We start from the raw sequence: 25131 nt of genomic DNA on the forward strand, positions 1-25131 counted from the left end.
TTTGGTTGCTCGACTTTAAATATATTGCACCACTTTGAGTCTTTTGTTTCAGATTGCATGCGGGCGTATGTATGTGTATGAAATAGTATGAATATGTAGGGACTGACTACAGCAAGCCCCTTCTTTAAGTTAACTATTTGTGATCTTTCTCAGGGTTGACGTACGTACAGAGTTGGCATTCATGTTCAGTTTTAGTGCAAAAGTTCACTGCGGAAGTTGACAAGCTTATTAAACTAGTGTGAAAAACTAGGAGTCATAATGAGACAGGAAATTAGTAACATTTAGAACTTATATTGCAATCTTCCAGGTTAGGGCGTTGCTGCAATTCCTTTTGTTACATAGCAAACCCTTTCCTTGCAACTCTCAGAATTCCAGTGGTCAAAGGAGCACCGAGTTATTGGTTCTAGAGTTTTAAAGCAACAACAATGTATTTGTATTGATAGAGAAGCAAACAAATATCAAATTATTGTTGCGTTTATTACGCGAACTTCTTGTGCTGAGAAGACCATGGAAGGCCCTGCATTGTTGTAATATTACCACTCCTTTGGTATTTTGGGTGAGCAGTACATAAGCTGAGTGCATTACATTGCATTGCATTATGAAAAGGAAGAGACTACCTACAACTGCAGCAGGAGGACCGCATAAATAAAATGATCAGAAACTGGTGGACTGGTTCTCTGTCAGTCAGTCAGTGCCTTCTTGCAGTCAGTTTCACTCTCGTTTACGTGTTGGCAAATATAGTGTAAAACTTAACAATAACATTCCCAGTGACCAGTGGACTTGCTTCATTGCATTCTTGAAGACTGTCAAGAAGACTTCGTCAGGCCGGTGTCTGGCCTCACTTTTACCGTCGTCGTCCTTGCTACGCATTCCCCTGCGGCACAATTGTGAGGGTGATTAGAAATTATCATTTTTGAGGAATATGAGACTTCTTCATCGACCCACAATTCCGAGCCCAATTGCTCACTTGTCGTCCCTGCAGTTTTGGGAACTATAAAATCGTGACATTACTCATCCACAACTAAACTAATACTTATTTCAATAAAAGTGAGATTTTTGGGCTTACCAAGATAACGGGATATACTAGATTCATTGTGATAATAAATAACGAGAGAGTGGTCGGTGTCACAGGGACTAAAAATGTAAGTACACACATCTTAACAACGACATAAAATAAAATTACATACTGTCGACCACTGTACTAGTTTTTTTTAATTTTCTTAATAATGTTTGCAATTGTGCATGGACTTCTCAATCTGTTTTTGTAGCGGTCTGAAAAGCCAGCAGTAGTTCGTTGATCCAAAAGATAAAAGTGTTCATGTTAAGGAATATGTAAAATCTCATGAAGCATCTTGATTTTTAGTAATGTGATACACACCAGGGACATCTTGCACTCTGAAAAAACAGGACATTTTTAGAATAAGAAAAATAGAGATAATTTCGTCACAGATTATTATTTTTAAATTATGCATATGCACTGAAATCATAAATATTTAGTTCATTTGAGGATTATCACGATATATGTATGTATGGTGATGCCTGGCTAGGTACATATTTACATATGTGTATACATACTTATTTGTATAATACTGTGGTTGATTAAGCCTCTAGATATGTTCCCATTCAAAGTGGGATGACTTTGCTGGCTCTCAGAGTTCATATTGCATAATAACAAGAGTTGTTAAAAATTCTCGTTTTCGACCAAACTTACTCAGAGAGTTGGCAAAGGTCCGTATAAATAATTCAATAGAGGAAGTAACTCTCTTCTGTCCTACCTACTGAGACGAGTCGTCGTCGTCGTCGTCGTGGTCATCGTGCAGTGTTGCTAATTCTTTTTCTCAATAATCTTGATAGCACTAATCACGTAGAACTTTATAGTCCGGTGTTGTGGGCTTTGTGGTTTGGGGACTCTCCTCTTCCTCTTTCTTTCTTGGTCGCACATCACCAAAACCTCTTAAAATACAATGCTTTTTGATGATGACATTTTAAAAGTGTGAGTCTTTTTAATGTTTCCATACACCATTAGTCAGCGTAACATCCTAACCTACCGACCAACTTGGATCCCAATGAGTTTCCTTGATAAACTGGAATAAGCTCGATCCACGCTCGATCTGCAATCCTATCACTTTTTATTAGCAACTTGGGAAGTAACTTGTTTGCCATGCATTTTACAACGGCTGTGGGAAGTGCGTGCTGTCACAATTTTGATTGATTTCATGCCAAAAATTATTCAATCAGATAAAAAAATCAGGACCTTTGTAGCTAATTGATGGAATAAGTGCTCTAATTTTTCTTATGTAATTTTTGATACCTCATTGTATTTACTTCTTGTATGCATTTTACAAAGTTTAGCCCTATAATAAGTTTAGTAAGACATTTATCACATAATCCGACAAGAAGTAGTTTTCATTTCCTTTTCGTGTGCACCCCTGTCCATTGGCACACCATTTTAAAGAGTAAAAACCATCCTGTCAAATAGCGGTGTAACTTTTGCTCATTGAGGTTTGTTTTTAAATGTAACGAGCAAAAATTTCCGTAAATTATTTGAACAGTCAAAACTGGAGTTTTCAGCTTCTGGTAGCGGTTTGAGGTTGTGTTTGAGTAATTTGTTCATGTCAAGCTTGTCAAAATAAATTATATTCGCCGTTGGAAGGATGACGTTTGAGACTAATTGGCATACCATTGAGGAATGCAAATAAATAAAGGGTGATTAGAAAATGAATTGTAGGAAGACGACGTGGCAGAGGAGGATGAAAAGTATTTTCATTTATCAAAATCTTAATAAGAAGCTATTCACTAGTTTGGACGTGAAAGGGAAAACACTTTGTTGATCTGACTTTTATTTTGTAAACGCTTCATAGAAAGCAAACTGTGCACCATGTGTATGGCAAATAATAAAAGAGAAGCATATTCACCACCAATCTGTACGGATGGGAACAAATTGTTGTAAGTTGTAAACCAAAAGTGTGTAATGAAATTCACACAATCTTCTCAATCCAAAGAACCACATACGTACATACACAATAAATTATTGACTGAGCTCATACACATCTCTAGTTTGAAGGTATATATGCGAAGGTGTGTCTTCCTATCTGTGTAGAATCTCAGTGTTTAATAAATACATTTTTTAATATAATTCAAGCTTGAGTTTTGACTTGCCATACAATGCAACGATTTTGCACAACAATGTGCCATAATCAGAAAGTCATGATGATGATTTTGTGGTACACAAAAGCATGTAAAAGTGTGTATTAAACATAATATCTGTACAGTGGTTATCACTGATTTTTAGGCTATGAAGAGATTTTCATGTACACATATGTATGCATACGCATCTGCATCATTAACTCGTTGTATATAAATACTCTACTACATTATTTTACTATGAATATTACTATTCCCAGAAGGAAACTCTTACAGGCTTTAAAATTTTCGAAATATTCTCGATTCCAACATCATTAAGGGTTTGCCAAATGAAACTCAATTATAACAATGATTTAAGATAAATAGATTACTGGCAAGAATCAGATATATGTACATATAACGCTACTCAATTTAATTGTTAATGATTACTATTCTCAAATTGTTTAATTAATTAATGCACTCAACAGCTACTTAAAGGTTTTTGGGTCGTATTTTTTTGAACTTAGGGGCTTATTTTCGTAGCCAATTGTTAATGGGACACGCTGGTATTTCCTAAGCTTTATGTTTGCATATTTACTACAAGAAATTTCATGCATCATTTAGTAGGCTTAATCGTCACAGATTATGTCACAAAATGCTTACAAAATAGTTATTGACGGTGTCCGTATCAAATAGGTAAGCTTCGGCACGTGGATTTTAGATTTTTGAATTTCCATACAAAATAGGTCACAGGGCATGCAATTAGTGTAATAGAACAATAATTTTGAAACAAGTTGCCCCCAACCATCCGCTATGGCCATTATTGTGAGTCGGGTTAAGGGTCCGTAGTACAGAGATTTCTTCTTCATCTTTTGAGTTAGGAAGCTGAACTTTCGGATTATACACCATCTTGAGTGTCTCTAGGCGGCATTTTTCGGCGTTTAGCTCTCATCTCCAAAATGACCTTAAAACCGGTCAATTTTCGCCATCTATATATCCCCATGTCGTTGCAAGTACAATGTCAAGTCTAACATAGCCCTATAAATGGGATATCGTTAGAAAGGTTTCGACGAGCAGATTATGATAATATATACTTTGTGGCGTCTGATGACTCCCTGATTTTTCAAAAACCAAAGAATGTTGAGCTCAACATTCATTCGCCACAAAGTATATATTATCATAATCTGCTCGTCGAAACCTTTCTAACGATATCCCATTTATAGGGCTATGTTAGACTTGACATTGTACTTGCAACGACATGGGGATATATAGATGGCGAAAATTGACCGGTTTTAAGGTCATTTTGGAGATGAGAGCTAAACGCCGAAAAATGCCGCCTAGAGACACTCAAGATGGTGTATAATCCGAAAGTTCAGCTTCCTAACTCAAAAGATGAAGAAGAAATCTCTGTACTACGGACCCTTAACCCGACTCACAATAATGGCCATAGCGGATGGTTGGGGGCAACTTGTTTCAAAATTATTGTTCTATTACACTAATTGCATGCCCTGTGACCTATTTTGTATGGCAATTCAAAAATCTAAAATCCACCTGCCGAAGCTTACCTATTTGGTACGGACACCGTCTATTATTAGTGCATATTAAATTACGAAGTACAGTGTGCATTGATATCTCTGTCTCATGCTTCTTCAAATCCAAGACGGATTCCTAAAACCATTTTACTGCAAAAATAAGTAATTGGCACATGTGACTTTTGTGCACATGCATATGATCTTAAATGGTCTCCGATAGGGAACGGAAATGTCTAACTTTTCCACGACAATATTTGAGCATGAAATTAATGCGAATGTGAGTGACTCAATTATGAAGTGTAATCAAGTTGCTATTTTCACCGTGAAAATATGAATCGCCTTTGTCGCGAGATGTGTAAGCACATATGTAGATGCACATACATAGATATTTGTTGATTGAATTTCCTGTTCTTCTTTAGCCGGAGGATTGACATTTAATAAAATGCAATGGTCAATCAAGTGGACCCAACTTATTCTTATTACTATTCTCATTTCTGTGTGAGTGGGTGATGCAGTTTTGTAACAGGCATTTTAGTCGTGGTGAATCTATCTCATCGCACTTTCAATATGCAAATTGGTCCTCAAGTGAAATCGTGGTTATGAAGAAGGAATAATAGTAATAGGACTGAAGTTGGCTAACTTTATACATATCCTGTATGGCTGGGTGGTTATCGACAAACGACCGCTGTCCACGCGGACCGTCTGTTTAATGATACCAACATTCAATCATTTCCGTATAATTTGTGTTTTTATTTGCGAGAGGTGCATTCCTTTACGCAACAAATGAACTCATCCCATGAAATATAATTGGTGTTCGCTAATATATTTACATATGCACATTTTCCTTGGTGCCATAAGTGTGTTACCGATGATGCAGCTGCACAGACACGGTTGCACTGATGCTAATAATTCCATTCTCATTTACAATTTGAGCTACTTGGCTGAAAATTATTAAATCATTATTTTAAATTATTTGACATAATTATTTATACTCACCAATGCTAAATTATATACAATAGTTTTATAACAGAATTTGCATCATGGATGAGCATTTTTGACATGTCGTGGTTGTTGCAAATGAATACCTGAATCGTAATGAAAGTTTAGTCAGTCATGATGCTATTTCTCAATAAAGAAAAAAATATTGAACAGACTTTGAATCAGAGTTAAATATTTAAAACTTACCGAAATGGCAAAGTTTTTGCCTTGTGCATTTCTTATTTTTTTATATTGTTACACTGACCTACTCTTCTAGAACGTTTCTCTGAGTCAAGTGATTCGTATAAACGGTCCGATGATAGACGCAAACTCATTCTAATCGTGGGATTACCGTGCGTGAACGATGTTTGAAAAACTTTTTGGGTTTTTTATGATAATTATCAATTTCCTAGCTTAGCTAACTAGCTATGAATAAATGCAGAGAACTTACTCTTTTAATTTCGCTTGTAAAGTGTCGCAATTTTTTAGAGTTCAGTCCCCTTCTGATTTATTAATTAAAATTTCTAACCGCTGGTCGGTAATTTAATTTTCACGCTAGATCCGCTTGCACGTTGCTGATCTTACAATATATAGTTTGACAAGAGTCCGTTCGTTTTATCATGCTAATCAAGCACGTATAACAGAAATGGAAAGTTGCATAGCCTTGTCTGCATTAAAGTATGTATATATACACAAGTTTTAAAGAACGAGCATTTTCTCATAAAATCAATAATATTCAGGTCCCTTCAAATATCAACAGTTATAAATATGAGGAGTAAAACTAACGTAAGATATCCGGTTTCAATTTACACTTTTCTTTTCACAGAACGGGATGACTATCTAACAGTTTAGTGTTAAAAATCGTGCGATGTGTATTAAGTCATGATTTCTTGAACTTTGGCGATCATCAGACGCATGAACTAGATTACATTCTGTAGTAAATACATACAAACATTTATTATACGCAGGGATGACAAATGTAGTTGTCCCATTTCCAGATCGAATGAAACCAGAAATAATTTGTGCTTACTAATAAAAAATACTTGCTATTAAATTCATATATAAATAGAAGAAGTCGTACGTATGTCAAGCGTATGTCAAGCTCTCGAACCATACTATTTAGTCATGCATTTATGCTACTCATGCTTCAAACTTTGGATTATTGTTGTCATTTCGTACTAGTTTATGGTTCACTAATGTACAAAAGTAGAATTATTATTAGGTTTTATTAGCAGTAAACCTAATTGGCAACGGATGGTTGAATTAACAAAAGTAACGAAAGTGAACTTGGTTCAAACGCTGCGTGATATTTTTAGGCCTGGTCTTAAACATCGTGCACATTAATAATATCTCAATTATCTGCTCTCTACTTTGATCCACTTCTGCTTAACGGACGAGATGGGCAAGGCCATTGCCACTGCGCTTCAAATATGCTTAACACAGTTGTTATCCTATTTATTTACGGTATCCGCACTTGGTTCTGGCTTAATAAAGTTATTTGCGATGGTCAAAATGAAAACATTTCATTTGGCTCACACTACAACTTTTTTGCAGAAAGTGAGGGGTTTCAAATGATTTAATATTAAGTGCTTGTGTACATGTAAATAAATTAAAAGTTGCCCATGCCCAGTTGCCATTGATAATAAAAAGCTCTTGGTGTAAAAAAACTGCATTTTATGCAATGTCATCCTTGTATTCTATGTATGTAATCAGTGGTAGACACCAAACTTTAAAATTCTATAAGACAACCTATGCTGCGGTTATTGCAATCTTTATCAGATCGAGGCAGCCTCGCCGTCAGTCCAATATTTGCATTATTACACAGCTAATGGACTTCCTTTCCTCATAGAAATTGAAAATCGTTTGAATGAAAACTGCAGTCGATCAATCGATGCAGTTTTTCAATACTGCATCAATTCTTCCACCCAAGGCTGTCGAAATAAGACAATGGGTGTAGAGTTGAAAAACGGCGTGGCATGATGGTTATGTCCGGTTGTGAACTATTTTAAGTGCAGCACAGCATCTAATCTTAGCTCCAAGGTTCCCTCGGGAACCTTTCCTTCCTGTGAATGGAATCCACTTTTACCTTCTGACAAAGTCTTCCCTGGCCTGCATGATTGGGAAGACTGTCATCCAGATACGCAAGGTCGCACGTCGTCTGCATGGGCACTTGGATTGCTACGATGGTGATAATGATCTATTTTCATTTCTGGTTTGGACTTGTTGAAGGAAACTATAAAAGTGGTTTTAATTGGTGACTGATCTGATTATTATTACAACACGCATCGATTGAGTTATTATATTTTCAATGTCTTTCTTTCATTCGATAAATGGGCATTTACTTCATTTCACGCTTCATTGTTTATTACTCCCCAATTATGATTTGTCAGCGTCCGTGTCAGAGAATAATGTCGATTAACAAAGAAGATTGAGCTATTATTTATAGATAAGCTGTAGACTCCCCTTGGAGTGTCTGGATCAATTTAGGTGATAATTCGACAGAATATAACTGAACGAGTTTTTGATTTACTTCCGAGTTTTGACATTTTGCATCAACAAGTGTTGACGGATGACCTGGAAGGAAGGGATTTTTTCCTTTATCTCGTAGTGCGTCTTAGGATTAGTTTTCAAGACAAGAACACATTCGAACATACAAAATTATAAACCCATTTCATATGCTCCCACTCGATGAAAAATTTGAAATAAATACCAGAAAAAGACCTCCCCCCCCTCCAGAAGGTCGAGGTGGAGTTCTGGCATAGACGAAACAATGTTATATTCAAAGCACTGAGTTCTTTAATTGTAGGGTGTTGAATAATGAAGCAACAATTTACAAGGAATTTATTTAGATAACAATTACTGACATAAAAAATGAATGAAATTTTAGGTACATTATCATCATGCAAATAATATGTAGATCATTGACGAATGTGTTTTATACCATATAAGCAAAGCAGTTGATTAATGTCAATTCAATTACGTGGATTATGAAGTTGAATGGGCCATTGTCAAAGCAAAGTAGAGCATATTCATTGAGAAACAACGAAACAACTTATTATTATGTCACCATATATTGATGACATGTGCATGCACATGTGTATGCACTATCGTAGACGCTAAATATTTAACATGTTTAATGTTTTGGGTGGTTTAACCTCAATCAACAGTAAACAATAGGATGATGGATAATAGCTCGCAATTTATTCTTATTGTATAAGCTAGATTTTTATGATTCAGCATCACTATCACTTTCGAATAATGACCAGTAATCGTAATCTTTAGGGATGAAATGAACCCCTGAATATGTAGCAATCTATAAGTGGTGGTGATTTATATTATTGCACTCAAAGGGTCGTGGAACTCCCTCTCAATATTCTCACCCTTGCCAAACGTCCTTGTCCTATATTTAATTCGGGTGTACAAGACTTGAGCCACTCCATGTTGCTTCTCTAACTCTGCGTCTTGAGTCATTGTTGGCATTGCGTTGTATAAGCAAATGAAAGCCCTGAGTCAGTCAATACTGCACAGATACATATTTATTAAAGGATGGGAAATATTCAAACAGGCCAACTCAATCCTCACTAATGAGACTTGCTTGCTTTGCACTGCTTGCACTTGAATTATTGCTATCTTGTCAGAAACTCTCACCCTTGTTGAGCTTTGTCGTGGTATATCCTACAAGTTTTAAAGAAAAGTTGTGAAAATGCACCCATGAGTGAGACGTGAAAAATTTATGCATCAGTATGTAAACCATCAATTACTTCTTCTTATCATTGTCAATGACATGAGAAATGAACTATGTATAAAATTGTTTATTATGAGATATAAGAAAAATATTAAAATACACAAACTATGCATTTACATATTTCAGGTATCCACTCGGAACTCTTGCCATAATTGTGATCAGCCTTGCGAATCACTTGCACGCTGTTTCTCAAGAAAAGCCTGAAGTACCAATTACCGGGCCATCAGTGATTCCAAATCTTGAAAATAAAAGATTTTCACGACTCCTTCACGACAATGCTGCGTCGCTCCAGTTTTCATCCATCTCTAACTTATCACCCCCTCTTTCTGGGCTGCCAAAAGATTTTAAAGAGTCAAAATCTAAAAATCCGAAGAAAGTGAGCTTGAGCATTTCTCCGACGAATTTTGGCCGTCGCACATTGGACTATGATGACACTGACAGCTTTGATGAAAATGGGGAACCTTTGCAGCGAGTCATCACTGCCCCACAAGCAGGAAATGAATACGTTTATATTCGACAAGGAGGAGTACAAACGGATCAGCAACAAGCAGCCGCTGCGAGTGTGACCACCATCAACAAGCAACCTTTAAGTCATCGTGTTCCACTAACTTTGCTGAAACAAAGCAATGGGAAAACTGTGAACTTGAGCCCAATTTATTCTGAGGAAAACGGCGGAGTGCATGTCCCGTTGTTTTACCAGGATATGTTGAATGGTAAATCGGATATTGCAAAGGAAGATACTGCTACCACCGTAGATTTAGATGACCAAGGGGACAAGGAAGAGACTGAAGTCACCACTTTCCCCACACTGCAAAATGATGATCCTCAAATGGTCGTCAACGTTGTCACTTCTGCACCTCGTATTGAAGTTGAAGGGCAAAACGAGACTGTTTCCCCTGTAATCGTTTCTGCAGCGAAAACCCAATCAACCCCCGTGACGACTTCAACTACTTCTGCAACGACAACAACGACAACCAAGCCCGTGCTAGTGTCGACCAGCACAACTCCAGCAGGGGATGACCTTAAGGAAAATTTAGTAGTCCAGTCATCCCGACGAATCGGCGCTTTCCCCGACTTTGAAGACTCTCCAGCTCGCCTTCAAGCATCAGAGAGTAATGCGCAGCCAGCACGCGTAAATGTTAGACCAGCCTCCTCTGGAAACGATTACGAATTCGAATATGTGTACTATTATTATGACGACGAACCGGAAATTTTTCCAAACAGTACGGATAAAACGCCTGGAGCACACAAAAAGCTCGCTTCTGAGAACGGAGTTGGAGCAGCTGGGAAAGTCCCCGTCGCAGCGGCATCTCCAGACGATTTTGATGATGAGGACCTCGAAGATGACCTTCCTCGTGCTGCTGCTCCATCAAGGACTTCAACGCCCGCCACAACAACCCTTAGACCTACAACACCAACCACTACAACAACTACCAGAAGAGTCACAACCACCGCATCAACTACAACGCCCACTACCATTCGTGTTGTTTCACCTGCAGACAAATTCTCCACGAGCGGTGTTAATGAAATCTCACGATCTCCAAAAGCACTCCCATCGGATAAAGTTAGCAGCAGTCCAGAAGCCGACTATAAATTTGAATCCGGGAATTTTGATCCAGAATTGTACGAGTATGAGGACGAAGAAGTCCAAGTGAGAGCAAAGGGTCAACCTCAACGACAACCTTCTGAAGAGGAAGAAGAAGAAGAGGATGAAAAACCTGTGGCAATGGTCGTGTTAGGTCCAACGGTTGCAGCTACATTGACTCCCTCCTCCTCTTCCCCAGCAGAAGTACCAGAAAGTTTGGTACAGAAATCTCATCCTGCCTCCGTTAATACTCCCATCGTTTTGAAACAATCCAATCTTCTCCAATCCGTTCCAGCATCTCGACTCCAACAACAGGTCCAAGCAACGCAAGTCCCTCTTACCACATCCTCTACAACAACTTCAGTTAGTGTGGAAAGTGAACCATCGTCAACTAGGGCAAGCTCAAGCAGATTCCGTGGTGGGTCCCCAAGAATTCGGGGAGAAGTGAAAGCAGAGACTGAAACATCATCCACTGCCAGCGTTGACGACACAGAGACTCCAACTCGCAGTCGACCACCAACTTTCACCAGAGGGTAAGATAATCTTTGAAGAGATTTCAATGTTACATACGTGGCTGCAATTGTTTGAGTATTAGATAATTGGTCTAATGTGACGTTATGCGATTTTCAGACGAATTCCATCCCGCCGTCCTGCCGTGGAGTCTAATTCCGCACCCAGCACAGAATCTCCAGAAGCCGTGTCATCCCCTCGACCTTCGCATGCTCGTTCTCGATTCCCTTCAAGAATAGCAACGCCGACTGCTGCACCTTCCACTACAACGACCACCACAACTCCTGCTCCAGTCATTAGGGTTGAGTCACAGTCTCAGACTGTAGAAGAACATGATTCAGATGTCAAGGACAATTTCGCAAGAAATAAAGCCACCAACGACTTGTTCACATTCACAAGACTTCAACAGGCCATCAGCTCCAGAACTCCTGCTAGAAAAGATCTAGGACATGGTAATAACTTTAGAATCCTTATTCTTTACGTACTCATAAGTTTCTATATACTTTAACAATTTTACTAATCTCCATTTATAAAAAATCTGTAGGCCCAGTGTTCCCCAAACAAACTTCCAGCTCATCTACTTCAAGCTCTAGCAGTGAACAGAGCACTGAATCATTTGCTAGCTCGGAAGCCACCACATTGTCCTCAGTTTCTGAAATTCGAGTCGAAGAACACATTCCAGCAATTACGACGACTACGACGACTACGACGACTACTACCACAACTCCAAAGCCTGCAACGCTGGACAAATTTGGTAAACAACGTAATCGATTTGGAACTGGAAGAGTGCGACCATCCACACCTGCGGCCGATTCTGACAGTCCATCATCTACAACTGAGGCCACGTCTAGAGCTCCCGTAAATTTATAAAGCATTAAACGACTATAATGAGTAAAGATTTTAAATCAGTCGTCTAATGGTTCTTGTTAATTCCAGAGTCGAGTTCGATTCGGAGGAGGACGACGAAGACCAACTTCAAACACTCCTGAAGCCATTAGTGAAGGTACTTCATCATTGACCAGCCAAACATCAGAGCCTGAAAAGCCAAGAGTTATCCCAACAAGAAATCGATTCAGTGGACGCACCCGACCAACAACGGAGGTATTTTTTTATTTTACACAAATTAAACCAAATGGAGATTGTATCGGGAAATAGATAATACTGAGCAATCTCATTTCCTTTAGGCCTCTACAACTAGTTCTGGATATGAGAAAAAACCTGAAAATGCGGAATCTGCATCTCCATCGCCTGTTGGTGCAAGAAGACGACCAATTTTCCAAGGTCGTAGAAGAAATCCAGCCGTTTCAAACGCAACTCAAGATGCTGGTAACGATGCATCCCCAAGCTCGGACCCTGTACCATCTCCTTCAACTCAAGTTTCAGATGCGTCACCTGTTCCCGGTGAGTAACTAAATTACTTAGTTAGATTAACTGTATATTAATGGCATTTAAAAGTGCAAAAAAATCAAATATCTTATTGTCTTATATTTAGATTCTGAACGTAAACGACCTGGATTACCAAATGTTCAGCGACGACGACCCCAAGTTGGTGGACCCCGACGAGGTGCAAGAATAGGAGGATCTACGTCCACAACGGAAAAAGTGACGGATCCGGCAGTAGAACAGGATGCGGAACAAACTGTTGCTGTTGTTGAAAACAGTGAGCCTTCAACCTCAACAAAGCTTGCTGTCCAAACACCAACGGTGGAAAACCAACGAGGAACCACGGGAGTTTTAGGTATAAACTAAAAAAAATACCTATCACTTACTCTGTTCAAAATTATGCAACATGTGTTATGTCACACAGGTCGTTTAAGAACAAAGCCCAGACTTGTTGCAACTACGACCACAGCCGCTCCTGAAGTAGTAGCGAAGGACAAGAAACCCAGTCGACTAAACGGAATATTGAACAGAAGAAAGCCAGGAACACTTGTATCTCAATCCGTGACCACTGCAGCTCCCGTAAAACCTGAGGAACATGAAGGGAGCGAAGACACTAACAATGCTCAAGAGCAAGATGATGCTCAACACAAGGGTGTTGTAGTTCAAGTTAGTGATTTAATTTAGTAAATACAAGGAATGAGCGAAGAACGAATGTCAGCTATTAATTTCCTCTGGTAATTTTAATTTGTAGGTGTCCAGCAGCGTTACAGAGTCTGAAGAAGTCCATCAGGGAGAAGAGACCGAGCCATCCTCGACCACTGCACCTTCAATTCTCAATAGATTAAAGTAAGTCGATGATAGTATTTAATCATTATATAGCTTGTAATATTACATATATGTATCAAGTACCAGTTATGTCAGAAATAATGAACATTCGTACGTAACATGCTTTGAAATTTTAATTTGCTTGTTGTAGGTCTCAAAGAAAACCTGGATCAATATTTAGAAAAAGAACCGAGCCTCAAGAATAATAAAAATCTGCGTGTAATTTAAGTCATACTAGATTATTAACAAAGAACGGATTAGACTGGATAACTCCATTACCTACACACATGGGTGAAAGCGTTGTTTTTAATTAAGAAAGAAGAATACTTAGTACTTACAACTCAACGACGCAAAATTGTTTTTGGTATTTTTTATAATTTGATACTTAATAATATTGTGTTAATACTTCATTATTTTGTTATACAAATGCCAAGGATAATCCAATGAAGCCATAATTTTGTACTCTATGTATATGTAACGAGTTTCTTTATTATCATAAACATTTATCATGAAAAATTCATCCTCAATAGATTATTGTACATATTTGTAAATTAATTTTAGTCTAAAATGTCTCAAAGTCTTCAATGTCATTATGAAAGACAAAACACCACATCCGACGAAACCACAAGCAGGAACGATGAATCTATATCACAATCGGTCTAAGGACAAATTTTTCAACTCCAAATTAAAATGCAGGAAAATATCCTCAAAAAATCATCCATCGTTGTTTTTATGCATCAATATTGCAGATTTTATCAAAAATTCAGTGTTGCATAAAGCTCGTTGTTGTTTGTGCCGAAGCCTAAATATCATTAAATTCAAGGAAACAATAACAGCCAGCAGAAAAAAAGGATGCAAAAAAAGTCACATAATTAATGACGGTGTCTATACCAAATCTAGCCTTGGCAGTTGGATTTTTTATTTTTGAATTTCCATCCAAAATAGGCCACAGAAAATGAAATTGTTGTAACAAAAGGAAAATTTTGAAAAAAGTTGTCCCCAACCATCCGCTATGGCCATTACTGTTAGTTTGGGCAGGGTTCGTAGTACGGCGATTTTGTCGACAGTTTTTGAGCTAGGAAGCTGAAATTTCAGATTGTACACCATCTTGAGTGTTCCGAGGCGGGAATTTTTCGTTTTAAGGTCTAATGTCGAAAATTATCGTCAATCTAGTCGCGCGACTAGATTGACGAAAACTCGACAATGTTCATAGGCTTCTAAATCTTGAGGGGGTGGTCCCAGACCCCACAAAGTATATATTCTCTGAATCCACTTGTTGAGCCCTTTCCAATGATACCCCATTTATGGGGCTATGTGAGACTTTAGATTGCATATATCTCAACATGGGAAAATTGATATATCGAAAGATGACCGGGTTTTAATAGGTCATTTTCGACATTAGACCTTAAAACGAAAAATTCCCGCCTCGGAACACTCAAGATGGTGTACAATCTGAAATTTCAGCTTCCTAGCTCAAAAACTGTCGACAAAATCGCCGTACTACGAACCCTGCCCAAACTAACAGTAATGGCCATAGCGGATGGTTGGGGACAACTTTTTTCAAAATTTTCCTTTTGTTACACCAATTTCATTTTCTGTGGCCTATTTTGGATGGAAATTCAAAAATAAAAAATCCAACTGCCAAGGCTAGATTTGGTATAGACACCGTCTAATGAGAAATGCGATGTTTTGCTACAATGTCACTTTGATAATGAATGAGTGACGACTAACCACTATTGGCGTCATCGTCCGTATAATAATTTGCGTTTATTATGTATAATCTTTGACAAAAACTAGTGAATAGACTACATTACTAGATACTTGTTCTAGAGTGCATAAATATATAACATCAATTCCTTCATGTTGGAAAATATTTTTCAGCAAAAAATTACGTATGCATAATTGTATAACCTACGTGAACTAAGCGTGAGAATTAATTGATAAAAATTCACTCAGAAAAATCCACCAAGCTTAAAGGTTTAGTTCATAGTGAGACTTGCGACGAATTGCTAGGCTGATAATATGATCCACGTTTCTTGAAAAAATTTTAACGTCTCAAACCAATTGAAATAGACTATGAGGTTATCAAAATCAGTTTCATTTTGGGGTCCGGTGTGCGGAATTATTATTTTCATCCAGCATGTGGGATGCCTTCCCGTGTCAGGTAAATCATACATAAAGGGAGATTATTTCACAGAAATCTGTGAATATATGTGTATAACTTCTTACTTTTAGAATCTGAAACTCCATGTGAATTACCCAAGGGGGTAAAAGGAGTGTGCAAAGATATTGCAATCTGTCCAGCTGCGTTGTCAAACCTTAGATCGGGAGTTCGTGACATTGTGAAATGTTCGGTAATATATAGCTGATGAATTATATGGGGGTGTATTTATATTTGTCCACTAACAATGTTCTTTATGGATACTTTAAGGGGGATGACCCAAAACTAATTTGTTGCCCCATAACACCACGCCCCAGTGCACAAAGTATGCATAGTTGTATTTATATGCTGATCTGTATGTGCGCATAAACACTAGGAAAGTATAGCTTTTATATTTTTTCAGAATGTTCGGAATACATGAATATTTTAAAATCAAGCTCGAAGGGACCAGTTCCCTTGCTACCACCGGGATTCTTTGAAGATGAGCCTGAAGAGATCCACTGCAGTTTGAACCTCAATCCATTAATATCTGGGGGCAGGCCGGCAGAAGTGGGCGAGTTTCCGCACGTCGTAAGGGCAAACAATTTCTAAATATTAATGTACCAGTTGATGAGTTGACCGTCCACCATTACTAATCCTATTCATATGCGCTCATGCCAATTATGAATCATAGGCTGTGCTAGCGTACGACGTACCAAGAATACCTTGGCGTTGTGGAGGCACCTTGATCAGCGATGAATTTCTGCTTACCGCAGGTCTAACTCTACTTTCCTACTTCAGAATTATGAGGAAATATCACTTGTTTTCACTTGTTTGTAAGCGTGTCAACTTGCAGGTCATTGTGTGAACAATCCAGCAGCGTAAGTATTTTATTTTATATTTTGCATCCATAATATTAAATTATTATACTGTAATATCTTACAAAACTAGATTATTACAGTCACCGTAAGATGATACGACTAGACGGTGTGTATGTACATATTTTACAGTTCTCGAAATATTTCCATAATTTACTATAAGTATATATACAGCCCTTTACAATAGCACGATTTAATAATCATAATCTTCATATGCACTGCTAACAATTTTTTCTGAAGAGTGGTCGTGGTGGGAATAGCACTTGTGTTTTCTTATAAAATGAGGTGTTGTTTGCAATGTACTTTCAGAGGGAGGTCGGGTTGACGGCGATTCTGTAGTTGTTGAAGATTTTGTAGTGTACTGACCGGCAGAAGATTGAATATCATATTTCACCATAATCGTAGGTCTCTTGTTGACAGAAGAGAACGTCGTTGTTTCAACATACTTTTCAGTCTTTTGCGACAAGAATTCTTTTAACGTGTGCATCACAACTGTCGCATAAAGTTCTGAACTATGTACATCTTCTTGGACTGACTGTGTCGTACTTATTCTGGGAACGTCCAGTAATGTTGACGAGGTGGGGAATTGTTGTTGAACAGTACTTTTGGTCCCTGGAGTTGGTGATGAATTTTCCGAGGTACTCAGGGAAAGAGTGGGAGGCGTGCTATGGGACACGAAAAAGTCTGCACTGGGCCTCTTTGTTTTTGGAGAATACGCTGGAAGTTTTCTGTTGGGGACGCATTCGTTGCGGATGTTCAATCTTTCATTGGGTTTGCAAATCGGTTTATACGATGTGGGTACGACTTGTCTGATTTCTCGTTTAGGAGTGTTGATTAGATCTTCAGTGCTTTCTCCAAAATTCGGAAGGTGCAGTGGTATCGTTGCACTTTGTGCAGGTGAGTATTTTAACAACGTGCACAATAGAAAAGCAACGTAGTGGATTATATGAGGAGAGCTGTGCATTATATCCAATTCAAATTTAATCAAACTTTCGGATTCAGATTTATTTACAAACTGGTTCAAAGATGTATCTATTTATCAAAGATTGTAACTTGGCTTCGCATGTGTACTTGTGTGTATTTGTTAACTTTCATGTAAATCTTGTAATCAAAATGTATGTCGCTACTAGATAATGGGTAGTATTTAATGTATATCATGGACGGATGAAAATTTGCACGTCAGCAAGTATCTTCTCTCTCAGCAACAAAAATGAGGAGAATTAATCCATTGTTCATAACAATTGTGCAATGATGCAAATACTTACTACATACTGCAAGAATCACATCGATATACGTTTACGAATAATACTTGGAACCAGACTGAATTCATAATCAGTTTAACCTGTTCTCTTTCGTTTTCTGGTTGACTATGTGCATGCATGTATACAATCTTATTCAAGATCATCAAAGAGTGATGAGCATTACTGCGACTAAAAGTAATGTTAGTGGTTTGGATGAAGGACGTCAACTTGTAGTAGTTTTGCCAATTACTAGGCGTCCAAATGCCGAATAAATAGAATGATTGATTAGTGTATAATTTAACTTTAGTAAAGAGATTTTTTTAGGCAAACATAAAAAACTGGCAATTGTAACAAAACCATCTAAAAACCACATAAGTACGGAGGTTTTTTGTCGTTTCATACAGTGTTTAGTACTTAGTGAGCTTGAAAATGATGATAAATTACGAGAAAAAAATTGTTTGTATAAAATTTATAATTTTCGGATCGCAACTTTTAACAGTGGACCACCCCTTCGAGTTTTGTTGGGAGATGTGACTCTGAGTAAAAGTACAAGCGAGACACGGGAAAATATCGACGTGGACACAATAATTGTTCACCCCTTGTACCATCCTCCTGAGACGTATCATGACTTGGCTTTGATAAAGTTGGCAAGAAAAGTCAAGCTGTCAAGGTATGTAACTAACTAGTGCCCAGCTAGCTACCAAGAACTAGTGACGATGATTACTGTATTCATTAGCACATAGCTGATTTCTTATCTATCCATTACTTCATACAAACAGATCTATTCTCCCCGCATGCCTTGTTCAACCAGAGGATGATTTCCTTAAAGGTGTGGAGAATCGGACGCTGAATGTGGCAGGGTGGGGTGTTCTTGGAACTGGAGGTAAGTGACTCACACGAGATAAGTAGTAAAAGAAGCAGTTTACACTGCATGATGGATTTTGATGTCAACTTTTTTGCTCGCTTAATATCTAACAGAAGCCCAAAGTGACATCCTTCAAGTGGCTGGATTGTCGGGTTATAGCCTGAAAAGCTGCAATGCTTTATATAATGGCCTACCAGCCAAGGATTTGAAGTAAGCAATTCATTCCATTTAGATCCGTTGATTTTGCTAAAGCTATGTCCGATTTGGTGTTCAGATTTCCAGTTGGAATTGCAAGGTCGCAAATATGTGCGGGAGATAAAGTAGGAAGAAAGGATACCTGCAAGGTATATAGGTGTATCTACACACATAAATTATGAATAAATGTGCATGTATCACTATCGTCAATGTATATTGGTAATGTTTTCAGGGGGATTCTGGGGCTCCATTATTCCTCACAAAAACTGAACGATGCGTATTTTATCTGCTCGGCATCACGTCTTTTGGGCCCAGTCAATGCGGTTCATTCACGTAAAATACTTACTCTATTGAAATATATTTTTTAAAGATCCTACTTTTGACTGACCGTAACTTTTATGATCTGTGCAGGCCCGGAATTTATACAAATATTTATTCGTACCTGGATTGGATTGAACAAAATGTCTGGCCTGAGAAAAGTTAGTGAATGTGGGCCCACAATATGCATAAACATACATATGCATGTACATATAATAGCATAAACCATTTTGTTAGCAAATCTTCAGACTTTAAAATAGTTTGTGCTCAAATAAATTTGTTTCTACGTGTTATATGGTCGCTTTATAAGTACACATATGTATGATTTTTCACTAGAAACTTACATATGTACATATTCATTGGCGATAAACGGGATATAATGCAGTATTCCAGCATGCATCATTACATTCATCACTGATAACGAGGATTCATTAGCCATAATTAGTTCAAAAGATATAAATTGTGACTGCAGAATCCCATTCAAACTATGACGTTGGGTATTGGGTATCATGGTATCCTAAGTCGATTGGTATTAATTTGTTGTATATTTTTAAAATGTACATTGTGACGCTGTTTTTCGTCCTGATTTTGAAATTGTCAGTCACCAAAACTTCTGGTAAGGTAATTTACTTGCAGCTTGATTTGTGTTTGACACGATATTTTAAATCCTAATTAGTTCACGAAATGTCCTGCCAGTTGTCAGACAAAAGGGCAACTTTGGGGACCTGTGTAAATGTAAAACAATGCAGTGCGTACGTCATTGGCCTCTTGAAAGTTGGACTGAACCCCACTGTTTGTAAGCTAAAGAATGACCCAAACGCTGTTTGCTGTCCTACAGTGAAAAGGATAAGTGAGCAAAGTAAAAAGGCAAAAGGGATTCAGATTACCAAGTCAGTAGGACCAATTCAGTATATTTAACTGACTACAATTTTAAAACGTTTTAGAATGCGAAGAATTTACAAACGTGCTTCGACAACCGATACCTAGAAAATCAAAGAGTCGGAGAAAGCTGATTCTACAGTCCAACCGTCCATCAACACCCCCGATATTTCAGAACATTACCACAATAAAACCTGATGAGAATGACATTATTTGTCCAATGTTTCTTCCCACAAGAATTTCAGGGGGTAGATCCGCATTCAAAGATGAATATCCCCATCAAGTAAGAAACAACAAAGGCGTGGCTGATTTATCGACAAAATGTACATATTCAGTTGCTTCAATAAATCTTGTGTTCAGGTTGCACTGGGTTATGGTTCATTAAACAATACTGCTTGGAGGTGTGGTGGGGTTCTGATTAGCACCCAATTCGTTTTGACCGCTGGTCTGACTATAAAATTAATTATTAAATCAATATAAAATTTCAAGAAATATTTGTTTACAGGTCACTGTGTCACCACGAAATAGTATTGCAGCAGTATTATTACCTATGCAAAACGTGCATTAAAATTGGAATTAATGCAAACTAAATATGTATGTTTAACCGTTTAGTGGCCCCCCTGTGAGAGTAATGGTGGGAGATCGAGTACTGAGCACTCAGGAAAACCCCAAGAGACAAATTATGGAGGTCAAAGAAATACATGCTCATCCAGAATACAAACCCCTGTTGTTGTATAATGACTTGGCCCTTATAAAATTGACGTCGGATGTAACTTTGAGCAGATCTATTATACCAGCATGCTTACCTCAGCCGCAGTATCGCTTTGATAAAAAGGGCACAGTCACAGTTACAGGATTTGGACAACTCGGAGCAATTGGTACTTACCAACATTTAGATACATACAAACATTATTGTCCAAATTGTTCTTCATTTCTAACGCGATTCTCAAGAAAATACTAGCGATACCCTTGTAAAAGTAAAAGAAGCAGTTTACGCTGCATGATGGATTTTGATGTCATCTTTTTTGCTCGCTTAACTAATAGACGCCCAAAGTGACACCCTTCAATCGGTAGATCTGCAAAAGTTTTCAATCACGGAATGCTCAGATACTTTCATGAATGACACTGCCATCCGTTCTAGGTTCGCCAATTTTCCAGCATTTTCAAATCCATTTTCAATTTTAAATTACTAAGCTCATTGAATGGATAATCCTATAAATACAGATTAACGGATGGAATTCTGCCGTCCCAATTTTGTGCTGGAGATAAGGAAGGAAACAAGGACACCTGTATGTGCTCATGTTAATATTTATTTCGAATGTGATATTAATAAAAAGGGTGATTTTTATTTTCAGGTCACGGTGACTCCGGTATGTGTGCATCCCCAATTTTTAAATTTTCATCTGAATCACATTGAAAAATTTCAGGTGGACCTGCAACTGTGACCAAAGACAACCCATGCGTATTTTATGTTGTTGGAATAACTTCATTTGGATCAAGGTTCTTATGAAATTAAATTATTATCTGTTTCACAATTTGAGTAACGTTGAATGTATGAATTTTCTTCTGTCCGCGTCACAATAGCTTCTGTGGCTTTCAGCAACCTGGCGTTTACAGGTTTGCCATTACAAAATAATCTTCTTTCAGTTACTATTAAGCCGAGAATTAAAATCAGTACTGTATACATATATAGTAATGTCCTCCGATATTTGGAGTGGATAGAAAATGCCGTGTGGCCAGTGACACCCACGGATGACGTAGCAAATGTGTCTCATTCGACGAGTCCAGACGAATCTACCCCACCCATAACCCTCCTTCCAGTTACTCCAACAATTTCAACAATTGAGCAAACGTCGAAAATGACTCCTCATACACAGAGGCCGAAAATATCCAGCAAACCAATGTTTTTAGTAGACACCGCAAAACCATCTGAACATCGTGCAAAAACAAGTGGGTTAACTTTAACTACGACCCCAAAACCATCTACTCCCCGACCACCACCAGAGCATGTTACATCGAAACCATCAATAACGGTCCGTCCACATTTGACAACCCGAACCAGAAGTACAACTGCTGCCACAAGTGAGGTTATGACTTTGAAAAAGACTGACAGAACAACCCAAAATCCGGAATTAGTTGCAGCAGCAACCATTGTCACCGGGTCATCGCCATTGTTAAATAAAATTTTGAAGTTTGGAAAGAATATAACAACGAAAAACACTACTGAAGAAGTTACGTCTGCTGTGAGCACAATTTTATCTTTGACTGATGGCATTTGACGACCGACAAACATTGTTCCTCAACTTGAATAATAATATGTATGTACGCATATAATAAATTTCTTAATATAGATAGGCCTATTAGTAAATAGAAAAATTCATGTTTTTATTTATCGCATATGTGTAATATGCAGTAATACATATTTATATTGCAAATGAATATTTTTATATCAAACATCTACACTATTTGGATTTAAAAAATATAAATATTGCGTTATTTGCATGCAAAATGTAACAAACAAAATTTTTGCAACATGTGAATACCATTGTTCATTGTCAACTATCATATATTTTAAAGCAAGGCATTTGTAATAAATAGATATAGTTTCAGAGAAGCCTTACTAATCTGCAGAAAATGCATTGTGGCAAACTTATCACACAGTGTTATTTAGGAGTTTATCAGAATGCGCCTCCACCTCCACTTTCAGTGTAATATGTCCTTGAACCTAATAATACATATAAGCATTGTGAAATCAGTCATTTAAGAGGGTATTCTTGAGATATTTAATGAAATTGCAATATTATTCTAATTATTCATTAATAGTTGATACTAATTTAATTTATTCTAATAGCAAAAGTAGTGGGTACACTTACTTTTCTTTCAGGTTTGTATTCAATTACGTACACTGATGACTCATCTCCATTTACAGCTTTCTTAATTTCAGTGAGCAGTTGGTCCAAAAAGTTGAAACATACTGTTGATGACCACTCCTAGATTCCAGTAACAAAATGCATATAATAAAAATATTAATTTGATAAAGTATCGGACACTAAATAATACCGTGGATGCCAGCTTCGGTAACATTTCCAACGGTAACAATTTCAACTCATGGACTACTCCTTCGTCATCTCGTAACCCCATTAAAATGGATGTCACACCGACAAGGAAGGACCTGCATGGACGCAGTACTGATTAAATGTTATACTTAACACATTTGTATTTAATTTCTACTTTACGTACTGACACCACCATTTGCGGAGGTTATGCCTAGAAAAAATACAACCGTTTTGCAAACTGCATTAAATAATATTATTTTGGGTTACGTACTTGCGAAAGTTATGTGGCATTTGACCGCCAGGAAATTGACGCGTAGTCTTGAGCTCAACCAGTTCGCTTTTGAGTAATAAATCTGGCCGTTTTTTGGGATTGGAATCATCTCCTTTTTTTGTCATAACGCCATCAATTTCAGCTGCATATCTAAAATAAAGTTAATGGTTGGAAAATAATTAAAATAATAAACTTGTTTATTCAAAATAAAATTCTCAAGACATTGGAAACATATAAATGCAATTGTACTCAAAATTAAAGAAAGACTTATTTGAAAATCACATATTTTATAATTTAAAAAACTCACAGCAGATCATGATTCCCCAACTTTGCATGAAATACGAAATTGCACTGAAAATAAGAAGAATAAAATTTGTTATAGATCTAATATCTGCACAATAGCATCTTAACCTTACCTCATCAGTTGAGCCTTTCGATGGATCTGGTTTTTGCAGAGGATCATCTAAATGTTATTACCGAGCTATATTATTTGCTTATTATCATCAAATAGTAAAATAATATTCAACAAACCAGATAGTAGAAAATGTTCAAAAGCGTATCCTGAAATTCACAAAAGTATCATCAGCTCTGCCATATCCAAGGACGATATGCAATACCTACCCCATTGGCTGAATCGTTTCAACCTCGGATTTGAATTAAACTTTTGTCTGTTTGAAATAGACTCTGGCGTTTCCAAATTACGAATATAAATGGTGTTATTTTTTGACATTGCAGCAATTTTCCATCCTTCTAAATTTTCGTACGGGGTGCACAGTAGTTTAGTTATCAAACCACGGTAGAATACAAAATGTGGTCTCCTATTATGAAAAAAAACCATCAACACACACATTAATTAGAAACTATTGTGTACTAAAAAGAGTAGAATTTTCCCCGGACCTCCTCTTGAACCGTTCTTCGTGACGATGAATCCAGTTGAGGAGGTGAACCAAAGCTGAAGTCTCCTCCAGAGAAGTCTCCTCCATATTGTCGTTGGGGAAGGCTTGTGGGTGTTGTTGGAGGTGACGATTTAGGTCAAACTTAACATATTGTGAGGCTGGTAGATGGCAAAACTTGAGAGAACATGGTCCTTCAGCGAAGAAACGATCTGCCTTGATGAGAGAGAAGCAGCCTACAATGAAGGGTTTAGAAAAGCTTGGAAATGGGGTTGTGTCACTGATTTGGGCGATGCTTATCTGGAAACGGTCAGATGTAACAGATCCCAAATCCTTCCCCGCAGCCCCGTCACGGTCTCTTTCTCTTGTAAACATGGCAGTCGACATTTTTCCAACAACTTGGTGGCATTAATCACCCCAATCAGAAGTTGATTATCAGGTCCAGCCAAATATTTCCAGTTTTCTGCAATAAGCAACGCAATACGAATAAATAATAGTCATCAAAAGTAACAACTAGAAGTCAAACCTTGAACAGAGGAACCCAGATTCCTAGAGTAGCAGGTATACAATTTCTCCAAAATTGTTAAACTGTTAAATATAAATTAGTCGACAACTAAGCACGAACGAGCAATTTGTTTGGATTTTTAAGCAATGTATGTGTACTGCATCGGCAAATTAAATTGGATCTTACCACCAAAAAACAACCCCATCCCC

General features: G+C 37.6%; 4 protein-coding genes and 2 long non-coding RNA genes across 8 annotated transcripts; 3 read left to right on the forward strand and 3 right to left on the reverse strand.

Annotated features, from left to right (window-relative positions):
- Positions 1–849: 849 nt before the first annotated feature.
- On the reverse strand, positions 850–3073 carry LOC118434908. The gene is made up of 3 exons (XR_004834360.1): positions 1712–3073; positions 1067–1395; positions 850–991 (listed from the first exon to the last, which is right to left on the reverse strand). It is a non-coding gene; the product is annotated as an uncharacterized LOC118434908 (long non-coding RNA).
- Positions 1011–14148, forward strand: LOC110847055 (mucin-5AC). The gene is made up of 10 exons (XM_022093901.2): positions 1011–1142; positions 9505–11496; positions 11594–11925; positions 12018–12331; positions 12410–12574; positions 12658–12874; positions 12966–13211; positions 13281–13522; positions 13608–13702; positions 13833–14148. Coding segments are annotated over exons 1-10 (3660 nt in total). The 5' UTR covers positions 1011–1140; the 3' UTR covers positions 13888–14148.
- Positions 5395–6630, reverse strand: LOC118434909. Its single transcript, XR_004834361.1, has 3 exons — positions 5841–6630; positions 5652–5740; positions 5395–5596 (listed from the first exon to the last, which is right to left on the reverse strand). It is a non-coding gene; the product is annotated as an uncharacterized LOC118434909 (long non-coding RNA).
- A 1199-nt stretch (positions 14149–15347) lies between the features above and the next one.
- Positions 15348–19611, forward strand: LOC110846174 (serine protease snake). The gene is made up of 12 exons (XM_022092829.2): positions 15348–15845; positions 15917–16035; positions 16113–16167; positions 16246–16412; positions 16516–16597; positions 16678–16702; positions 18440–18610; positions 18720–18823; positions 18919–19015; positions 19080–19149; positions 19233–19333; positions 19412–19611. Exons 1-12 carry the CDS (start codon positions 15758–15760, stop codon positions 19482–19484), a joined length of 1152 nt encoding a protein of 383 aa, XP_021948521.1. The 5' UTR covers positions 15348–15757; the 3' UTR covers positions 19485–19611.
- A 137-nt stretch (positions 19612–19748) lies between these two features.
- LOC110846882 (serine protease snake-like) lies at positions 19749–22812 on the forward strand. Of its 3 annotated transcripts, none has more exons than XM_035850073.1 (12): positions 19749–19934; positions 19995–20177; positions 20263–20480; positions 20558–20642; positions 20703–20724; positions 20810–21075; positions 21242–21338; positions 21422–21486; positions 21553–21567; positions 21625–21697; positions 21782–21814; positions 21891–22812. In XM_035850073.1, the coding sequence occupies exons 1-12, from the start codon at positions 19874–19876 to the stop codon at positions 22474–22476; spliced, it is 1704 nt and encodes a 567-aa protein (XP_035705966.1). In that variant the 5' UTR covers positions 19749–19873; the 3' UTR covers positions 22477–22812. The 3 variants fall into 3 exon arrangements, with proteins under 3 accessions (XP_035705966.1, XP_035705967.1, XP_021949413.1); XM_035850074.1 differs by having other exon boundaries at positions 19995–20168; XM_022093721.2 differs by having other exon boundaries at positions 19749–20177.
- On the reverse strand, positions 22558–25127 carry LOC110846578 (decapping and exoribonuclease protein). The gene is made up of 12 exons (XM_022093377.2): positions 25109–25127; positions 24944–25005; positions 24422–24880; positions 24146–24342; positions 24056–24085; positions 23941–23987; positions 23832–23875; positions 23525–23674; positions 23438–23464; positions 23258–23369; positions 23071–23187; positions 22558–22922 (listed from the first exon to the last, which is right to left on the reverse strand). Exons 3-12 carry the CDS (start codon positions 24802–24804, stop codon positions 22851–22853), a joined length of 1179 nt encoding a protein of 392 aa, XP_021949069.1. The 5' UTR covers positions 24805–24880; positions 24944–25005; positions 25109–25127; the 3' UTR covers positions 22558–22850.
- Positions 25128–25131: the final 4 nt, after the last annotated feature.

This window comes from Folsomia candida, unplaced genomic scaffold (assembly GCF_002217175.1).
Source record: "Folsomia candida strain VU population unplaced genomic scaffold, ASM221717v1 Fcan01_Sc003, whole genome shotgun sequence".
NCBI classification, from domain to species: domain Eukaryota; kingdom Metazoa; phylum Arthropoda; class Collembola; order Entomobryomorpha; family Isotomidae; genus Folsomia; species Folsomia candida.

What these genes read in the sequence shown, in the direction of transcription:
- LOC110847055 (XM_022093901.2), top strand. An exon ending in AGATGCGTCACCTGTTCCCG is followed by an intron (nt 12,875 to 12,965) that starts GTGAGTAACTAA and finishes TCTTATATTTAG; the next exon opens with ATTCTGAACGTAAACGACCT. An exon ending in TCAATTCTCAATAGATTAAA is followed by an intron (nt 13,703 to 13,832) that starts GTAAGTCGATGA and finishes TGCTTGTTGTAG; the next exon opens with GTCTCAAAGAAAACCTGGAT.
- LOC110846174 (XM_022092829.2), top strand. Translation starts at nt 15,758, where the DNA reads ATGAGGTTATCAAAATCAGTTTCATTTTGGGGTCCGGTGTGCGGAATT. An exon ending in GTGACATTGTGAAATGTTCG is followed by an intron (nt 16,036 to 16,112) that starts GTAATATATAGC and finishes GGATACTTTAAG; the next exon opens with GGGGATGACCCAAAACTAAT. An exon ending in TGAATTTCTGCTTACCGCAG is followed by an intron (nt 16,598 to 16,677) that starts GTCTAACTCTAC and finishes GTCAACTTGCAG; the next exon opens with GTCATTGTGTGAACAATCCA.
- LOC110846882 (XM_035850073.1), top strand. Translation starts at nt 19,874, where the DNA reads ATGTACATTGTGACGCTGTTTTTCGTCCTGATTTTGAAATTGTCAGTC. An exon ending in GTCAGTCACCAAAACTTCTG is followed by an intron (nt 19,935 to 19,994) that starts GTAAGGTAATTT and finishes AATCCTAATTAG; the next exon opens with TTCACGAAATGTCCTGCCAG. An exon ending in CAGCAACCTGGCGTTTACAG is followed by an intron (nt 21,815 to 21,890) that starts GTTTGCCATTAC and finishes ATACATATATAG; the next exon opens with TAATGTCCTCCGATATTTGG.
- LOC110846578 (XM_022093377.2), bottom strand. Translation starts at nt 24,804, where the DNA reads ATGTCGACTGCCATGTTTACAAGAGAAAGAGACCGTGACGGGGCTGCG. An exon ending in TTGGGGAATCATGATCTGCT is followed by an intron (nt 23,675 to 23,831) that starts GTGAGTTTTTTA and finishes ACTTTATTTTAG; the next exon opens with ATATGCAGCTGAAATTGATG. An exon ending in CTCCGCAAATGGTGGTGTCA is followed by an intron (nt 23,370 to 23,437) that starts GTACGTAAAGTA and finishes GCGTCCATGCAG; the next exon opens with GTCCTTCCTTGTCGGTGTGA.